Genomic DNA, 18758 nt, shown 5'->3' with positions numbered 1-18758 from the left:
TCATACATAATCCCATAGTTAATTTGTTTTAAATTTTTCTGTCTTTAATGGTCTTTGAAGTAATTTTGATGTCTTTATTATCTCTAGAAGTTAGAACTCTAGCTGTGTTTGGACATGCCCTGCCGGTACTTGTTTGTGTGTGTGTTTATGTATATCTGTATGATTTTAAACTGAGCTTTCTTTCTCTTCTCAGCTCGATACAGAAACCAGACTAGCCAGGCAGAGTCCTACTATAGGCATGCAGCTCAGCTTGTCCCCTCCAATGGTGAGTGGGCCTGCCACCTTAAAGGGACCATGTTCCTGTGTTCTTTATAGCACCATAGCAATAGATTTCACTGTTTAACTGTATTGTAGAAGTAGATGTTGAATTTCTCACTTTATATACCATATACTTAAAATGAAATTTTCTTTTAAGAAAGTTACTCTCTAAGCCAGTATAAATGGAATTAATCAATGTGGTCTAAAGTTACTGAGCATTCTTTTTTTTTTTTTTTTTTTTTTTTTTTTTTTTTTTTTTTTTTTTTCTCGGAGCTGGGGACCAAACCCAGGGCCTTGCGCTTCCTAAGCAAGTGCTCTACCACTGAGCTAAATCCCCAACCCCAACTCGATCATTCTTAATTGGCCTACAGAGTAATGGTCTTTCAGGATAACCATTTCTTCTTAGAAAACTAACCAGTTAGTACTTTTGATGACTCCAAAAAGGCATTCTTGAATTAAAGAGCTTAACAGCAGGTACTTAGAGTTACAGACCATTTGTGCTAAGCCCTATTGAAATTTCTCTAGATTGTAGATAATGTCTCAGGTAGAGAGATTATCCAGTACACTATCCATTTCGGATTCTCTGTATCAGCCTTCACACCTCAGTAGCAGAGCTGAGAGCTTGGGACGAGTCCTTAGCACCTACAAAGCCAAGGGGATTTACTAGCTAACCCTTTCTGAAACCGTGAGTGCTTATCGTATTGATCCTAACTTTAGGACTTTTTTTATTTTTGTTTTAAGACCATCTATTTGTGTGGCCCAATATGGCCTTGAAGTCTGATTCTCCTGTCTGGGCCTCCCAAGTGCTAGAATTAAAAGTGTGTGCCTCCATAGTCAATATTTAATTGTATGACTTTTTAACCTGCACACGATGCTATCAGTAAGGTGTACAATTTCACATTATGTCTATCTGTAATTGATAGTCATGAGATTTGCCTTACATAATACTTTGCATTATTAATTCAAGGATTTAACTGATCATTTGTATTTTGATAGCAAGATTGGTTCTTGGTAACTTTAGAATCTTAACTTTCTCCTTTAGGTCAGCCTTACAATCAGTTGGCTATCTTAGCTTCTTCCAAAGGAGACCACCTGACCACAATTTTCTACTACTGCAGAAGCATTGCTGTGAAATTCCCTTTCCCAGCTGCCTCCACTAACCTACAAAAAGCACTTTCTAAAGCACTGGAAAGGTAGGGCTTACTTTTCCAAGAGAATTTGTGTAACCAAGAGCCTTAATCTCGCAAATTTTGTTGTTTAGGAAATTCTGGCAATGATCTCTATTCATCTTTTATCTGGAAAATTATAGAGTACATAATTATTTTGTGTACAGTCACTGAATTTTACCCAACATGTGGTTTATTGTAGCTGAGTGCTGACTCAGATGAGTTGTAGCTATGAAGCTAGACTTGGACAGAAAGAACCCTTTCTTGTCTACTGGGTGATCAAGTAACTAGGAAGCCAAATCCAGTGTAGGGGTTTTGCTAATTTTGCTGTTTAAGATTGATTCAAGTTTGTTTTTGGTTTTTTGTTTTGTTTTGTTTTTTCATTTCAGCCGGGATGAGTTGAAAACCAAGTGGGGTGTTTCTGACTTCATCAAGGCCTTTATTAAATTCCACGGTCATGTATACCTGAGTAAGAGTTTGGAAAAGCTGAGCCCTCTTCGAGAGAAGTTGGAAGAACAGTTTAAGGTTAGTGTTAAAAACAACAACAACAAAAAAAAATGTTGGTCATCTCAAGTTGGAAAGCTTAAGATTTGGAGAACATTAACTTAAAGTTTTGTTATTTTGTGGTGTTGGGGGATAGAACCCAGGGCCTAGCACAAGCTTCCCCCACTAAGCTATGCTCAGAGGACCAGACTCCTAGTTCCTATGTTGCTACTTCATTATGAATTTGTAGCAAAAGTTAAATCTGAAGTACATGAAGTCCTTGCATCCAGCTTCCCTCTTATGATCTGACCTATGGTATCCAGTCATTGTTGAAGCAGTCTCATTGACCCCCTTGCCAGTTGGCAAGACGGGTCAAAGTATAAATATATTAAGAAACAAGACAGCTATAAATATAGTGATAAACTGTCCAAAACAACACAAACTTGGACAATAAAAGCATAAATTAGCCAAATATAGTCAGTAAAAAATAATCACAGATAATCGTTGAGTTGGTTATTTACAGTAGTAATAGTTTGCTGCAAAGTAATTTTTACTGGTCTTCTGTTTTCTTCTTCCCAGTGGAAGAAGTCCATGACATTTATAAATTACTTAGCCTAGAAGAGAATATTGGAGTCTGAATAGAGTTGTTGGATTTAAAGTATAATCAGTATAAAATATTAGCTTATTTAGAAGGCTAGATTCTTTATAAACATAAAAGCAGAAAGTAGAAATCTCAGAATAAAGTGAAGGAGATGGGTGTGTTTGATGTGGCAAGAGCACCAGTCAGCTGGTGGGGGACTGCAAGAGCTATCTTCTCTGCATCTTTGTTCTGGTTCTGTTTCGAGGGTTTTGTTAGAATATTTTGAGGATTTGAGTGTGTGTGCGCGTGTGTGCGAGTATGGTTTGTTTAGATAAGTCTTAACTCTGTTAGCTCTTGCTTACCTCAAAATTTCCCAAATCATTATTACTATCATGGCAAATCTGACTTTATCTGATGTATTATCAATCTTCTTTAATTTTTTTCATTAATTTTTATATGTGTATACTATAGCTGTCTTCAGACACACCAGAAGAGAGCACCAGATCTCATTAAAATGGTTGTGAGCCACCGTGTGGTTGCTGGGAATTGAACTCAGGACCTCTAGGAGAGCAGCCAGTGCTCTTAACCACTGAGCCATCTCAGTCCTATATTATCAATTCTTACCAGAAGACTAATGACACTTGATTCTGCTGTCCTCTAGACTGCTTCCTTGGGAGAGATGGAGGAGGGCTGGCTACAACTAAAAGTATCCATCCTAGTAGCTGTCAACTTTTTAGGATCTTTGGTTTGGAAAGTATTGCATGTGGGAATAATCAAATCCCATCACAAAGCAGAAGTATAGTGTCACTGAGACCACCAGCTCTGAGAATATATGTGGTAATGTCATAACCCTGCTTAGCAGGTTACCATGTATACAAGCACTGCGTAAATTAAATTTAGTAAAAATCATAAGTGGATTTGCCTATGGAGATTTGAGCCTGGTCATTTAAAGGTGCTTATTAGACATCCTCATGGCAGCTTAAGCATGTCATTTGTCCGTGTTCCTAAGTATGTGGTTTCCGCATTGTTTATAAAGGTTTTCTTTTTTCTTTTTTCTTTTTTTTTTAATTCTTTTTTTTTCGGAGCTGGGGACTGAACCCAGGGCCTTGAGCTTGCTATGCAAGTGCTCTACCACTGAGCTAAATCCCCAACCCCTGGTTTTCTTTTTTAAAAGTGAAAAGTTTACGACAGCTCTTAAGTCATGCTTCATGTTCATGTTCAAAATAATACTCGAATCTTTTTGTCTGGAATGTCTTCACTACATACATCTGCTTTCAATCATTTTTCCTTTTTAAGCATTTTATTCAACATATATCTTATAAGACAACCTTTAAATGGATTAAAACCTCTAAATATCTAAATATACATATAGCCCAAATACTTTTTTCCTCGGGCCATATTAAAAATATAGGCTCTTGGGGCTGGAGAGATGGCTCAGTGGTTAAGAGCACTGACTGCTCTTCCAGAGGTCCTGAGTTCAATTCCCAGCAACCACATGGTGGCTCGCAACCATCTGTATTGAGATCTGATGCCCTCTTCTGGCCCGCAGGCATACATGGAGTCAGAAAGCTATATGATGTATACATAACAAGTAAATATTTAAAAAAAAAAAAAATAGGCTCTTTCTGGGGCTGGAGAGATGGATCAGCTCCTCTTCCAGAAAATCCAGTTCCTCCCTAATACTTACATGGAGCTCGCACTTATCCGTAACTCCAGGTCCAGGGAATCAAACACCATCTTTCCAGCTCTTTAGGTACCAAGCATACATATGGTACATAGACAAGATACTCAGGCAAAACAGCTATATTTATAAAAAATAAAAATAGATAAATCTTTAATACATTTTTAATCTTTAATACAAAATCTTTAATACAAAAATGCTCAAGCAGTAGTTTAAACAACTGAGTAGTGCCTGAATTGATCCTTTCTATTACTGTTTTTTTTTTTTTAAGACATTAGACCCATATAAAATATTACAATAAAAGAGTGGGACAGTTGGTTGGGATTTAGCTCAGTGGTAGAGCTTGCCTAGGAAGCGCAAGGCCCTGTTCGGTCCCTAGCTCCGAAAAAAAAAAAAAAAAAACACACACAAAAGAGTGGGACAGTTTAATCATCTAGTAATGCTATTATAACACTCTGTGATTTTGAATGTAGATGTTTAGTAATTCTTGTGTCTAACATGGACCCTGCTCTTGATAATATATGCAGTATCTTTGTCTCCCATTACAGAGACTGCTGTTCCAAAAAGCTTTCAACTCTCAGCAGTTAGTTCATGTCACTGTCATTAACCTGTTTCAACTTCATCATCTTCGTGACTTTAGCAATGAAACAGAGCAGCACAGTTACAGCCAAGATGAACAGCTGTGTTGGACACAGTTGCTGGCCCTCTTCAGTGAGTATTAAATCACTCAAATCTGAAAGGTGCAATCTACATATATTTTTTATTTTTGTATATTTGTATTTTTGTAAATGTAGCCAAATGCAGTGATACATAAAATAAGTCCTATAATTCTTAATATTGGATCAGAGATGTAAACATCAAATTCTGTCTGTCTGTCTGCTTTATACCACTCATCTGTTTTATATCACATTTAACATAGAAAGTGTTTTCTTCTCTCTGTTTTTTGATAGTCTTACTATATATTCCCTGGCTGACCTTGAACTTCATGGTCCTCACATTACAGCCTCTCGGATACTGAAATTATAGCTATGGGCTACCATGCCCAGCTAAAAATTCCTATTTAGAAGGAAACTAAGATACGTGAATCTTTAATACAGAAGAAGGCTCATAGTAATATTTTGAGCTGGTTTGCTTTTTCAAATGCCTTACACATTCTGAATCTTTTTCTCTACCCTACCCCCAAGTGTCTTTTCTTGGCATCCTGTGCAAATGTCCTCTCCAGAATGATTCTCAGGAGTCCTACAATGCCTATCCCCTTCCTGCAGTCAAGGTCTCCATGGACTGGCTAAGACTCCGACCTAGAGTCTTTCAAGAAGCTGTGGTGGATGAAAGACAGTAGTAAGTGTTGTAAAATTTTAAGGTGGTTAGGTGGTTGTTTAATATTCAGAGACACAGGAAAACTGCCTTCAAAAAGCGTATTGAACAATTGAAGACTGTTTTCTGCCCACTCTGAAAATTGAAATGGAAATATCCATGCAGACTTTGGTTTGTTTTGAATTCTGTTAGGCACATGATCTTAGATAGAAATGTGTGGTTCCTTTTATATTCCCCTGTTCCCAGTTGCCATATCATGAAGAGACAGTCTTCACATTTCAAAATGAACTTGACATTAAAAATCAAGTTTGTCTTTTTAAGCTGTATCTGTGCCATACTTTTCTGTTATGTTTAAATAATGAACTTCCTTTTTCTATACACAAGCTGATTCTGCCTTGTACTTATACTTAATTTTTATTTTAGTTGACCTTGGATGACTGGAAACAATTCTTAACTTTCCTCAATACAGTAGAAACAGTTTTTAAGAACTTTTTTTTTTTTTTTTAAGTGATGAATGACATTTTCAGTGTACTTTTGATTGTAAAAAGACTGTAATGGCAAAGTCCCTCCCCTGCATATCTTAGAGTCGTTTTAACTCTGATGTTTCTGCTGTGACCTGGGATGTACACACCAACAAAGGGTTATCTAATAAATCATGGGACCTCATTAGAATTCGCCTCCTCCCTAAACACACACACCTTCGTTTTTAGTACCGTCGTGAATGTGATTTAGGCATGTAGCATAGGATAGTGTCTGTCTCCTTTAAGTATTAATGTGGGCAATGCTAGCGCAGGCTTTTAGGTACTGCTTTTTTTATATACAGTTTTTGATTATGTGTGCTCTAAAAGTCAAACTTGTGTTTTATTTAATAGACTCTAAGCTGTGGACTCTGTTTCCCATTGGCTTACAGAGGTTTTGTGTCTCTGCAGTGATCCTTTCAGTTGCACATGTAGTGATGAGATTGTAGCCATGCGCATTGGACCCTAAAACAAGTCACTATGACTCACTTTGAACAGAGATTTGAATTTAGTGCAACCATTCTTTGTCACTAATGGGGGAACATTTCCACTGTTTTGGAAATATATGTATTCAGTCTTTGACAGATTATTCCCACCCATTAAATGAGCATTGGGAAGTAGTATACAGTAATGCATCTCTCTCGTGTGTTTTTGCCTATGTAGTTTTGGAAATGCGTATTGGGGTTTTAGCCTTTAAAATGTCAGGGTAGTGGGACAGTAAGTAAAGGATGGAGTCCTTAGAGATACCATCTTTATAATTTATTAATATTCTACTTTTTCTTGTATAAGAATAAAATGTGAAATTTTCTTTGATTTACAGTATCTGGCCCTGGCTAATTTCTCTTCTCAATAGTTTTCATCCCCGTGAAGATGATCTCTCAAGTACTAATGGTAAGAGGTGCTTGAATTGTGTATTGTCTCTCTGGTTCTCCATCAGTAATGGGAGGTAATTGGGAAAGCCAGGGAAATTGGGCTTTTGGTGAGGCTTGTTTGTTTTACTTTAAGATGGGTGTCTAAGAGAGGCTCTGACTTGTGGTACTGATGAAGTGACTGGATGTGGGTAACTCTCCTGGAGTCCCCTCTGATTTTCATTAGAGTAGGCAGTCGTGACCTTTACATTCTATCCATTTTCTTCCCTGTCTCTTCAACTACTAGCTGTTTGGGATTTTTCTTTGTTTGTTTTTAGGTTTATATGTTTTACATGTATGAGTATTTTGCCTGTGTGTACATACTATACTATGTATTTGCCTGGGGTCCACAGTGACAGAGCGGGGCCTTGGGTTTCTTGGAACCAGAGTTACAGATATTTGGGAGTAGGCGCTAGAAACCAAAATTGGCTTCAGCAAGTACTCTTAACTGCTGAGCTGTCTCCCCAGCCCCACTAGGGATTTTGTTTTAAGGAAGTGATGTGAACACCAGTCTGTCAGATACTTAAACATCTCAGAGAATTTAGCACAAAAGACACAAATTGCTAGTAGATCTCCCATAGTATAATAGTTTATATTGTCCACATGATAGTGCATGATCTTAGGACATTCTCCTGTGTACAAACATAGGAATCATATACCACTTTAAACATGCTTTTAAATTTAACAGTGTAATGTTAACATTTCAACTGCTGCTAACCAGTTTTTATTGACTTCATAATAAATATATGTGTCATAGTCTATTATCCTATCTTTGAAATTGTTCTTATCAAGGCCCTGAGAAGATAACTCAGTCAGTAAAATGCTTCACTTCTCAACCATGAGGATCTGAATTCAATACCTAGATCCCCTGTAAATAATTCCCTTCATCTCTGGAATCGCTATACTGGCAAGCCAGAAAAAAAGAGGATCCCAGGCTCTCTCTTGCCCACCCATCTAACCTAATTGATAGTTCCAGGCCAGTCAGACCTTTTCTCAGAGGAGGTGGACACCCTGAGGGTGACACCTGAGACTGTCCTGGCACACAAACATACAAATGCACGTGTACCTGTTTCCTTAATTTACATTTCTTTATAAATAGTGCTGTACTAAGCAGCATGGAGCTTCTCCCTTCTTCCGTTGTTAATAATTTGCAGTAAGTCACCTGGGAATGTTGGATCGTGCCGAAGATTATTTCTTGTACACTCTCAACCACATTAGTGTTGTCACTGAATAACTTAAAGATCATATGTAGCCTAAACATTGGGCCTACTAGATTTGATGATGAAGATCTGGATTCTGTTTTTGATTGGTTCATTTGGTTTTTTCTTTAGATTTTTCATGACAGGGTTTCTTTGTGTAGACCTAGCTGTCCTGAAACTTGCTCTGTAAACCAAGCTGGCTTTGAACTCAAGGATCCACGTGGCTCTGCCTCCTGAGTGCTGAGATTAAAGGCGTGCACTGCCACACCTGACTGAAGTTGTATATTCTTGAGAGAGCAGATGAGGGAGTTCTTTGTGTCCAGCAACCCCAATGTGTAGTTTGGAATGTCAGGGGTGTCTAGGGACAGAGATGACAGTCAGGGTTTCCTTGAATGACTTAACTTTTTAAGATGGTGACGCTGAAGAGCAGAAAACGGGCATGACACATTCTTCCCATATGTTTCTTTATTCACTTTTTTCATATCTACAAAATAATAAGATTTTAATAAAAATGTTTACAAGTTTTGGCATCTTCTTTTCTTAAGCCACACCACTTCCAGAGGAGTTTGAACTACAAGGGTTCCTGGCTTTGAGACCTTCTTTCAGGTAAGTGACTCTGACGTGCTTCCAGCATGAAAATTGGTGGGAATCTGGCCTGCCTGTAGAGAGGCCTTTGATTTGTCCCAACTGTGTCCTCTTTTCTTTAACATTTAGTCCTTCGTTTGCTTGTTTATTGGTATTCGGGTTGGGAGAGTAGCATATGGGCATGGGCCATGGTTTGCATGTGTGCGTAGGTGAGATCAATCTGAAGTGTTTGAGAGAAATGCAGAATAAAGAGGTGAAAAATAAAATTGTTCCCCCTGGGAGATACTTCACAAATTCTACTTTTTTACTTCCCTTAAAATTAAGAAATATCCTAAAAGGGAATCTTCTGGTTATTCATATTCATTCTTAGATTTTGAGTCAGGGTCTTGATATTGTAGCCCCGACTACCATAGAACTATCTTTGTATACCTGGCTGGCCTCATACTTGGAATTCTACCTGCCTCTGCTTCCTGAGTGCTGGAATTAAAAGGTTTGAACCATATTACCAGACTGTTTTGAGACAGAGTCTCTATAGTCATTGGTGACCTGATTAGTGTCGAGCATGCAGCAATCCTACTGCCTCTGCCTCCTCAGTGTCCAGATCATAGGCACGCACTGCACCACACCATGCTCAGCAAACACTACATTTTAACTAAGGTTATTATTTATGGTTTTGCGTGTCAGTAGCACTGACAGGGCAGTGGGTAAGAACACTTGTGCGAGCATGAGTGTGGGTCCCGGTGTCCGCATAAAAGACAAGCGTGCGTGATATACCTGTAACCCAGTGTGGAGCTGGAGATAATGAGTGAATGAATGAATACACAAACAAGTGAATAAGAAGCAAGTCAATGAGAGACCCTGTCTCAAGGGAGTAAGGCCGAGAGTGGTAGACACGCTCCATGTGTGTATGCGCATGTTTCCTTCTACGTTACACACACTAATTTTACATGAAATTAAAATTTAAAAAAAAATCAGTAGCAAAGAGGCAAAGGGATCCTTTGCTGCAGCCACCCGTGGTCTCTTCCTGCCTTCTTGGTCTACCTGTCTATCTTGTTCTCTCCTTCCTGCTTTCCTATCCCCCATCTTTTACTCTGCTACACAGTGTTTTTCCAATATATCTCCCACTGGTTTTCCCTATTTCTTCCCAAATAGCTATCTTCTTTTAGCTTACTAACATGCAAGTGTGGGGTTTGTTTTTTTTTGGGGGGGGGGTCATTCCAAAAAAAGTAAAATAAAATTCACAATCTCTGTTGCTGTGTATTTCTCCGTAACTAAGAGCAATGTGGGCTGCCCTTCCTGAATTCAGGTTTACTCACTTCTCAACTTGCCACCACTTAAAACTACCCTTGTCACCTTAATTACCAAATTCTCATGGCTTTGTTCTTACAAAAGCTATGAATTTATTTTTTATTAGCTGCAGCTGCTACACAAATAGCAATGGAAGCTAGCCATGGAGGGAGAATCCTGAGAGCATAATCAAAAACTTTAACTTGGAAAAGTTAAAGCAAAGACAAAAACAGTGTAGTCACAAATACTGTTTAACATCTTTGTAAGTTTCTCACTCCTGGTTCATTCCTTTTTAAGCATTTTTTAAAATAATTTTGCCTTTTTTAATTCTTGTAGCATAAAGTCTGTTGACACATTTTTTTTTAACCAATCCAGAAATTAGAAAGGCCTTTTTTTTCCCCTCATCAAGGGTTATAATTCTCTTACCAAAATGCCTCTACTACTGACAGTGTCTTAAAATAAAATCAAAAGCCCAGGTTTGCGTATCGACAGTTATCCTGGAGTCTCCTTTAGATTGATGTCCGAGTCTTCAAACTGTCTACCACTCAGTGCGTCCTCACACTGTCAGCTCTCACTCACTCACACCGTCACCTCTTAACCCCTTGGCCCCTATTTTCTGCCTCTTTATTTATACTTACCTATCCTCAATATTTATACTTACCATGCACTCATGCTTCCTTCTGGCTCTGTATTTTTCTCTGTATGCTTTTTTTTACACTAGAACATTCCCACCTCCTCGGCCTTTTCGTTATCGCCTTGGTCAGTGATTCTGCCCGTTAAGCTCCAGCTCAGGTATCGCTCTGAAACTTCCCATAGTTTTTTTGGAAGGAATTCGATTCTTTCACTTTACTTTTTTATTCCTTATGTGGTTTTATTGTAAGGTGTATTGGGTTTAATTTTAATTACCTTTTCATGAATATAGGGACTGTTTTTCACTTATCTTTGTGTTCTTCAGCCTAACTTGGTTAATGGCATTTTGGGTTGAAGATCAGCATTGATTCATTATGAAACCCAGGGTGTCTTTAAACCTGCTGTCCTGCCTCCAACTCTGAAATGCCAGAATTAGAGGCATACACCACCGCCTCTGACTCTTTTTAAAATTATTGACAAGAGGTCTCAGGAACCCTTTCTGCACTGGTTTACTCTTTCTGTGTATATACTTTCTGACAGACGCACACTTTTCTGATTTAGAGAACAAAAAGTACAGTGAAATATTTTGTAATCGGTGTCTCAGGAGCCAGAGGTGGCTAAGAGCACTCTTCTGCTCTTACAAAAGACCTAGGTTTGATTCCCAGTACCCACATGGCAGCTCAAAAGCACCTGAAACTCCAGTCTGAGGGAGTCCAATGCCCTCTTCTGGCCTCACGGGTACCAGACATACATATAGTGCGTATATATACATGTAACAACTTCATGCACAAAGAAATAAAATTTTAAAATGTCCATCAGAGACCCTTAACTATTTTGTTGTCTTTTTACCTTGGAGTTTTTTGTTTTGTTTGTTTGTTTTCTGGAGCTGAGGACAGAACCCAGGACCTTGTGCTTGCTAGGCAAGCGCTCTACCACTGAGCTAAATCCCCAACCCTGCTATTTTGTTGTCTGAGACAGTGTTTCTTTATGTAGCCTTGGTTGTCTAGAACTAACTTGGTAGAACAGATTGGCCTTGAATTCGCAGATACCCACCTACCTCGGCCTCCCAAGCACTGGTATTAAAGACATGCATCACCACCGCCTGCATGTAATTAGTCATGGTATTTAGAAAACTGATATTTAGGGTTTCATGTAATGATAGGGCTTTTACCTGGCATAGACAAGAACATGATTCAGTCTTAGAACCCCAAACAAAATCTTCAATAACAAAACCTATGGATGATTTTGGCTTATTACCTAGAAAGTAAAAATAATACAATAATGTAATGAACTTTGGTTTTATTTCTTGCTTAGTTTCTTATATTTGGAAATACAAATTCAAGCAAATATAGTTGATTACATGTAGTCTATGGCCTGTGTGGGAAACATCTTGATATATTTACATTTGGTTTCCTGGAAATGTTCTTCAGTGTTTTAGCTTCTATAGTGTGCTATGTCATTTTTAGGAACTTGGATTTTTCCAAAGGCCATCAGGGTATTACAGGAGACAAAGAGGGTCAACAACGGCGAATACGGCAGCAGCGTTTGATCTCCATAGGGAAATGGATTGCTGACAACCAGCCACGGTATGCCCTTTTGATCCCTTTATCATCACACACAAATGAACCTCATGTATATCTTAGACTTTGGTATAAAGTATGATGAACTACGCACTGGTAGCATATCTTGTTATGAGCCAAGTGATCATAAGTATATTTAGACTCTCTTCTCTCCGCTACACTGCCTGTTAACTATGATAAGAATTAATCTCACCTTTGCTATTTATCATGAGCTGCTCCAGTTTGTAAGCATCTGTATTATTTGAATTGGATTGGGTATTCTCAGGTTCAGTGGGTGATTTGTTTGGCAAGGATGTGCTGCTCAGTTTCAGTCGGGACAGACCATGCTTCTAGCACTAAAGACAAAGCAGATGCACTTGCTGGTGTAGTGGGAAGAACACAGGTTTTGGAGTTAGTGAGGTTCCTGTTCAGTTTCTAGCTCCGATCTTCTCTGTGAAGCTGTCATCTTCCTGATGGGACATAGCCTATTATTTCTTAATGTTTGTATTTAAACTCCTGCCATGCTCTGTGCACTTGAATGCTTGCATGCTTAAATAAACTTACACCGTTTCTGGGTGGGCCTCACTTACCTGTAAGATAAGTATATATAGCTCTCTTACAGGTTATATCAAGGACTTTAGACTAGTGTCTTAAATCATGCTCAGTAAGTGTAACCACAGTTACTAGGAGGGGAAAGACAGAAGACTGAGTGTGATGTGCTGGTTGTGAAGGTCACAGCAGTCTCAGGTACTGAGTAATACTGTTTGCTAGCTAATCTGTCATCGTTATCGTCTTTTTTCCCCCTAAATGTTAAAGCTACACACAATTGATTACTGATTTATAGTTTATAATTTATAGATAGACATTTGTAGTTTATGTTTTTTATATATGAATTTATTCTTGCTTTTTTAGGCTGATTCAGTGTGAAAATGAGGTAGGGAAATTGTTATTTATCACAGAAATCCCAGAATTAATACTAGAAGACCCCAGTGAAGCCAAAGAGAACCTCATCCTACAAGAAACATCTGCGATAGAGTCACACGCTTCGGACGGGAGCCCAGGACTGAAGTCAGTGCTGTCTACAGGCCGAAGTCCAAGCACCAGCTGTGACTCAGGAGAGAAGCCAGTGGTCACCTTCAAAGAGAACATTAAGCCACGAGAAGTGAACAGAGACCAAGGAAGAAGTTTTCCTCCCAAAGAGGTGAGAAGGGACTGTAGCAAAGGAGTAACTGTAACTCAGGATGACGGACAGAAGGACAGCAGCAAGAGGAGAGCTGAGACCAAGAGATGCACCTTAGGAAAGTTGCAGGAAACAGGAAAGCAGAGTGTGGCAGTGCAGGTAAGCTGTATTTGAACTATAAAGCAGGGAGAGGAAGGCTCACTCAAACGGCAAGGTTTCACATTTTGTTCATAAAGACCAATGCATTAGCCATTCTGAAGTTTAAATGCATTCTTTTACCTCATAGGAAGGTATGTATATACAGAGCTCTGGTAGATGGTGACTTTATCGATTTGCAGGGTTCCTGTATCAGTCAAGTTCTCTTTAAGTGTTCCACGCAGGGTTATTCTTTTCTTTGGAAAGTATAATTACCGGTTAATAATATTACAGAAGACTTTGGGGCTTTCATAGCATCTAGTAGAATTAAAAGTATATCAAAGCTTTCTGTTGTGTTATCTCCTCTTCCCCCCACCCCCTGACCCCCCAGATAGGTAGTGCAGGCTGGGTGTGGTGATAAATATATATCGTTAAACCCAGCACTCAAGAGGCAAAGGCATGTGGGTCTTTGAAGTAAGAGACTAGCCTGGTCTACATAGTAAGTTCCAGGCTAGCCAAGGCTACATAGTGACCCTATCAAAAGCAAGGTTCATTGTACAAACTAAACCTTAACTTTTTTGGAGAAAAATGAAGCGTCTCTACATTATATCTGTTTGAGCCAGTGGTGGTTAGAGTAGTATCCTTGGTCAAAAAATTGGTAAAACAAGAACTCAAACCTTGTTTGAGAAAAAAGTTTCCCAGCTATTTGTAACCTTTTTATACCTTTCCAAAGGGATACTGTTAATTTCATATAGTACAAAAGGATCTTGACTTTTATTATTAGTATCATTGTTTTGATGACTATGCAAGAAGCTGTGTGATTTGTTAGCTCATTTTGGCAAATACAGATGTTTGCCTTGCGGACCTGCCAAGCAGAACCTTGTCTCTACAATATAAGACAACAACAGTTTGCAGGCGTGGTCATGCTCTTTGTCTGCAACTATTTTTCTTGCCTTTTGCTCAACCTTGAGGACTGCCTGCAGCACCTCTTTGTTAACTTGATATTTAGAACTTTGGGCCTGTTTGTTGCTGCTGGAAGTATTCTCGTGTTTGTTTAAAGAGACTTAAGTGCTTCCTAGTTAAACTGAGAGCCACAGTGTGTCACCTGTGAGGTAACAGTTTTCATTAAATCAGAATTCAGCATGGCAAGCCCTAGGTGAAGATCGGGGGCAAGTCCTTCAGCCTCTTGATATGAGATATCTCACTTAAACAAATGATTTCTACCTTCCTTTTCCTTATTTTTCTGTGATTATAAGAAAGCAAAATAAGTGTATTAGTAAATGAAAGCCCTTGTTTCTATTACTAGTAATTTATTTTGATTTTCTTATGTTAACTTAGATGGACATTGTAAGGTTTAAATATTTTCTAGGGTGGGTGCTTCTTTCTAATGCATGGGTTTTTAATACCAAGTTTTATGATTAGTTTTGGTTCTGTTGATTGTAGGTAAAATCCCAGACAGAACTAAGAAAGACCCCAGTGTCCGAAGCCAGGAAAACTCCTGTCACTCAAACTCCAAGTCAAACAAATAATTCTCAGTTCATCCCCATCCATCACCCTGGAGCCTTCCCTCCTCTTCCCAGCCGACCAGGTAAATACACATTCTTCTGCCTAATTCCTTTAGTGTGGGGCTTTCTGTTCACTCACTGGATACTTTGTATTCTTAGGGCAATGTTACTAAGGGGAAAGAAGTTTAGCTTCCCTAATGGTTAAGGGACTGAGTAGTTTCTATATAGTCAGTCAGTACATTAGTGCTGGTCAGTTACTATGAAGATTCCTCCATGCTGTCATTAAAACATGAGAGTATCTTTAGAATAGTGATTACTTTAATGTTAGAGCAAAAGAAACCAATAGTCTGTATTTCTTAATGTCATGTTAAAGACCTGCATGGTTGGTTGTTGCTTTTTATAATATATAAGAAACACCCTCTTCTCAAATTTTACACCTTTCTTTTGTCAAGTTTCTTTTGGACTAAAGCTGTGTTTTTCTGTTTTGAAGGGTTCCCGCCCCCAACATATGTTATACCCCCTCCTGTGGCATTTTCTATGGGCTCAGGATACACCTTCCCAGCTGGTGTTTCTGTCCCAGGAACCTTTCTTCAGTCTACAGCTCACTCTCCAGCAGGAAACCAGGTGCAAGCTGGGAAACAGTCCCACATTCCTTACAGCCAGCAACGGCCCTCCGGACCAGGGCCAATGAACCAGGGACCTCAACAATCACAGCCACCTTCCCAGCCACCCCTTACATCTTTACCAGCTCAGCCAACAGCACAGTCTACAAGCCAGTTGCAGGTTCAAGCTCTAGCTCAGCAACAGCAGTCCCCTACAAAAGTCATACCAGCCTTGGGGAAAAGCCCGCCTCACCACTCTGGATTCCAGCAGGTAGGCAAGCTCATGTGTTCTGTCGGCTAGAGTGGCAAGAAGGGCGGAGATAGGTCCCTGTTTGACCATTCAGTAAATACTACTGTTCGTGTTGTTAGGAAGGTTCAATGTTTGCCTTATTTGTATGATACCAGTCTTACATGTCATATTCTTACGGCACATGAACCAGAAGGGGGAACACATCCTGTCATGTATACATTCATCAAACTTCTTAAATAATTGAGTTCAGAAAAGGTGGGAGTTCAAAGTCGTTGTCTCAAAATTTCTGAAGAAGTAAAGAAGCTACGTTTAACTATCAGAGCGATTGTAGTTTATCTTCGTCTTGTTGATAGGCATCTCTTTTTTAGTATCAACAGGCAGATGCCTCCAAACAGCTGTGGAATCCCCCTCAGGTTCAAAGCCCACTAGGGAAAATTATGCCTGTGAAACAGCCCTACTACCTTCAGACCCAAGACCCTATAAAACTGTTTGAGCCGTCATTGCAGCCTCCTGTAATACAGCAACAGCCTCTAGAGAAAAAAATGAAGCCTTTCCCCATGGAGCCATATAACCATAATCCCTCAGAAGTCAAGGTCCCAGAGTTCTACTGGGATTCTTCCTACAGCATGGCTGATAACAGAGCAGTAATGGCTCAGCAACCAAATATGGACCGCAGGAGCAAACGGTCACCCGGAGTCTTCCGTCCAGAGCAGGATCCTGTGCCCAGGATGCCATTTGAGGTATGTCCTTTCCCATCCCCAGGTTCTGTGGAGATCTGTCTGAGGTTGCACAACTTCAGACCATCTCAGATTCACACAACTTTTAAGTTGATACATGAAAATGGATACGTATTTATGAGAAGTAAACACTCTAAAGACTACTCATGGTGTAGGACTTGGCCTCTTCAAAGTCATATGCTTAGTTTGGAGGACTGAAGGGTTCAATAGCTGAACATCTAACAGCATCATGATAGAGAATTCTGAGAAAGAAAGAGCTTCTTAGTTGGGTTGAGTCATCTGAATTTAAAAATAGGTCTTGTGGGTATTTAAACAAATTAAGTGAAACAAAGTCAGTTATCTTCTTGCTCGTTACTCAAGAGAAACAGGTGCATAACATTGTAAGCGCTGCTGTCTGTGTTAATTACTACTACTCATTAACGTTTGTGTCCTGCAGTCTTACTCTTCTGGATCTTGGTCTTCCCTCACTGTTGGCCATGCTACCTTTCACATGTTTCGGCCTTTTCCTCTGTGTGCTACATCACAATTGTGTCTCTACCCTTGCCTTTAGTCATGTTATCTGACTAATCAATCACACTACTATTCTTATGTGCTTTTGTCCCTAATTGCATCTCACAGTGATCCTTTCTGTCACTAGGACCCCAAGAGCTCCCCTCTGCTTCCTCCGGACCTGTTAAAGAGTCTGGCTGCCTTGGAGGAAGAGGAAGAGCTGATCTTTTCTAACCCTCCTGATCTTTACCCAGCTCTGCTGGGTCCTCTCGCCTCTCTTCCTGGACGAAGCCTCTTTGTATGTATTTGACATAATTCTGCTTCTTGCTCTAACCACAGCTTCTTTTCTGATGTTTTTTTATAATACTTGTATAGGTGAGCTCTTCTTTCTGGGGATTTCTCTGTATAGGAATATAAAGTATATTTCTGTATTGCCTAAAATTAATCTAATAATGTAGTAGAGCTTAAGCCAGTTGGTACTGGCTCTAGTTCCTCAAATATTGAGTCATAGCCTAGATACGTGTCAGTCAGAAAATGTCTTGTACTGGTCTACCAATACTCTATGCGATGCTGGAAAATTAACTTCCTTTTCAGGCAGTATGTACACCTGGACTTCAATATCAGATATTGTATAATGCATTATTTAAGGATTTAAAGATTTTTTTAATTCTCAACTATGAAAATATTAAAGGAAATGGCATTCTAAGTTTTAGAATTGATTAATTGAATTGTTCGGTTTACTGAACCATAAAAGAGCCCTCCTAGTCTTGGGGTTGGGGATTTAGCTCCGTGGGAGAGCGCTTGCCTAGGAAACGCAAGGCCCTGGGTTCGCGTCCCCACCACCAAAAAAAAAAAAAAAAAAAAAAAAAAAGAACCAAAGAGCCCTAGTCTAAATTCAGAGTTGGAATTTTAAAACAAAATTGGTAGAAATGGAAAAACTGTCTAGAAAAAAGGTTAGAAGACATTCATAGTTGGCTATGAATGTAAATAATCAGGATAATATAAAATAAAATGAAAGAATTGGTTACTGTTAACCTGTTTGAAAACAATCTTCTAGAACTCAGGCTGCAGAATGTCATCCCTTTATGCTCGTAGTGTTTACATCATTTCCATTGAGGGTTTGCTGTATAGACACAATGAAGCCCCCACACACATAGACACACACACATCTTAAAACAACTTAAAAAGATTTTTGAGTTTTTCTAGCTCTATTTTCCTATAAATATTGGGCAGTGGTCCATTAATCATGGAGTCAGAGGCAATAACTGCCATCCCTGGTACTTGAGCTTGCCTGGGCAGGCTGACCGGCAAGGCTTCCCTGGGTGTGGGAGCGTAGGAGCTGGGACAGCCCAGCTGCCGTGGCTTCGTTCGTATGGTGTGCAGGTGGTGCCTTTGTCCTTCTGCACTAACTCTACTGATGCCTGCCCATTTGGATGGAACAATTTAGTGTAGAACAAATGCGACCTTTTCAAAAGTTTCTTTGTTTTTTTGCTTGCTTAAAAAAAAAAAAAAGTTAAAAAAAAAAAAAACAGCCTTTCTTGTACTTAACATAGCCGACAGTGTAACATGCATAGAAATGTCTACATGGAGCGGTATTCAGCAGATTATTAAACTGCTATCTGTTAACAGCAAGCATTAGATCCAGCCTTCTCTCTTCTGCCCCCACCCCCAGTAACTTTCTTAGGGCCATTA

General features: G+C 39.3%; 1 protein-coding gene across 6 annotated transcripts in view; it reads left to right on the top strand.

The window, feature by feature from the left end:
- Window positions 1–18758, top strand: part of Smg7 (SMG7 nonsense mediated mRNA decay factor) — a 62785-nt gene that overhangs the window by 39186 nt on the left and 4841 nt on the right. For 3 of the 6 annotated variants that reach the window (XM_032915736.1, XM_032915732.1, XM_032915731.1), the window contains 13 exons: window positions 194–265; window positions 1301–1451; window positions 1814–1949; window positions 4717–4879; window positions 5353–5506; window positions 6821–6891; window positions 8653–8713; window positions 12076–12195; window positions 13081–13507; window positions 14927–15071; window positions 15479–15861; window positions 16209–16580; window positions 17215–17364. In XM_032915736.1, coding sequence (XP_032771627.1) covers window positions 194–265; window positions 1301–1451; window positions 1814–1949; window positions 4717–4879; window positions 5353–5506; window positions 6821–6891; window positions 8653–8713; window positions 12076–12195; window positions 13081–13507; window positions 14927–15071; window positions 15479–15861; window positions 16209–16580; window positions 17215–17364 — 2405 coding nt within the window. The remainder of the gene's footprint in view (window positions 1–193; window positions 266–1300; window positions 1452–1813; window positions 1950–4716; window positions 4880–5352; window positions 5507–6820; window positions 6892–8652; window positions 8714–12075; window positions 12196–13080; window positions 13508–14926; window positions 15072–15478; window positions 15862–16208; window positions 16581–17214; window positions 17365–18758) is intronic. The other 3 variants (XM_032915733.1, XM_032915735.1, XM_032915734.1) reach the window with 3 other exon arrangements.

The sequence above is a fragment of the Rattus rattus genome, chromosome 10 (assembly GCF_011064425.1).
Source record: "Rattus rattus isolate New Zealand chromosome 10, Rrattus_CSIRO_v1, whole genome shotgun sequence".
NCBI lineage: Eukaryota > Metazoa > Chordata > Mammalia > Rodentia > Muridae > Rattus > Rattus rattus.
The sequence above is the reverse complement of the archived record's forward strand: the minus strand, read 5'-3'. Positions and strand labels throughout refer to the sequence as shown.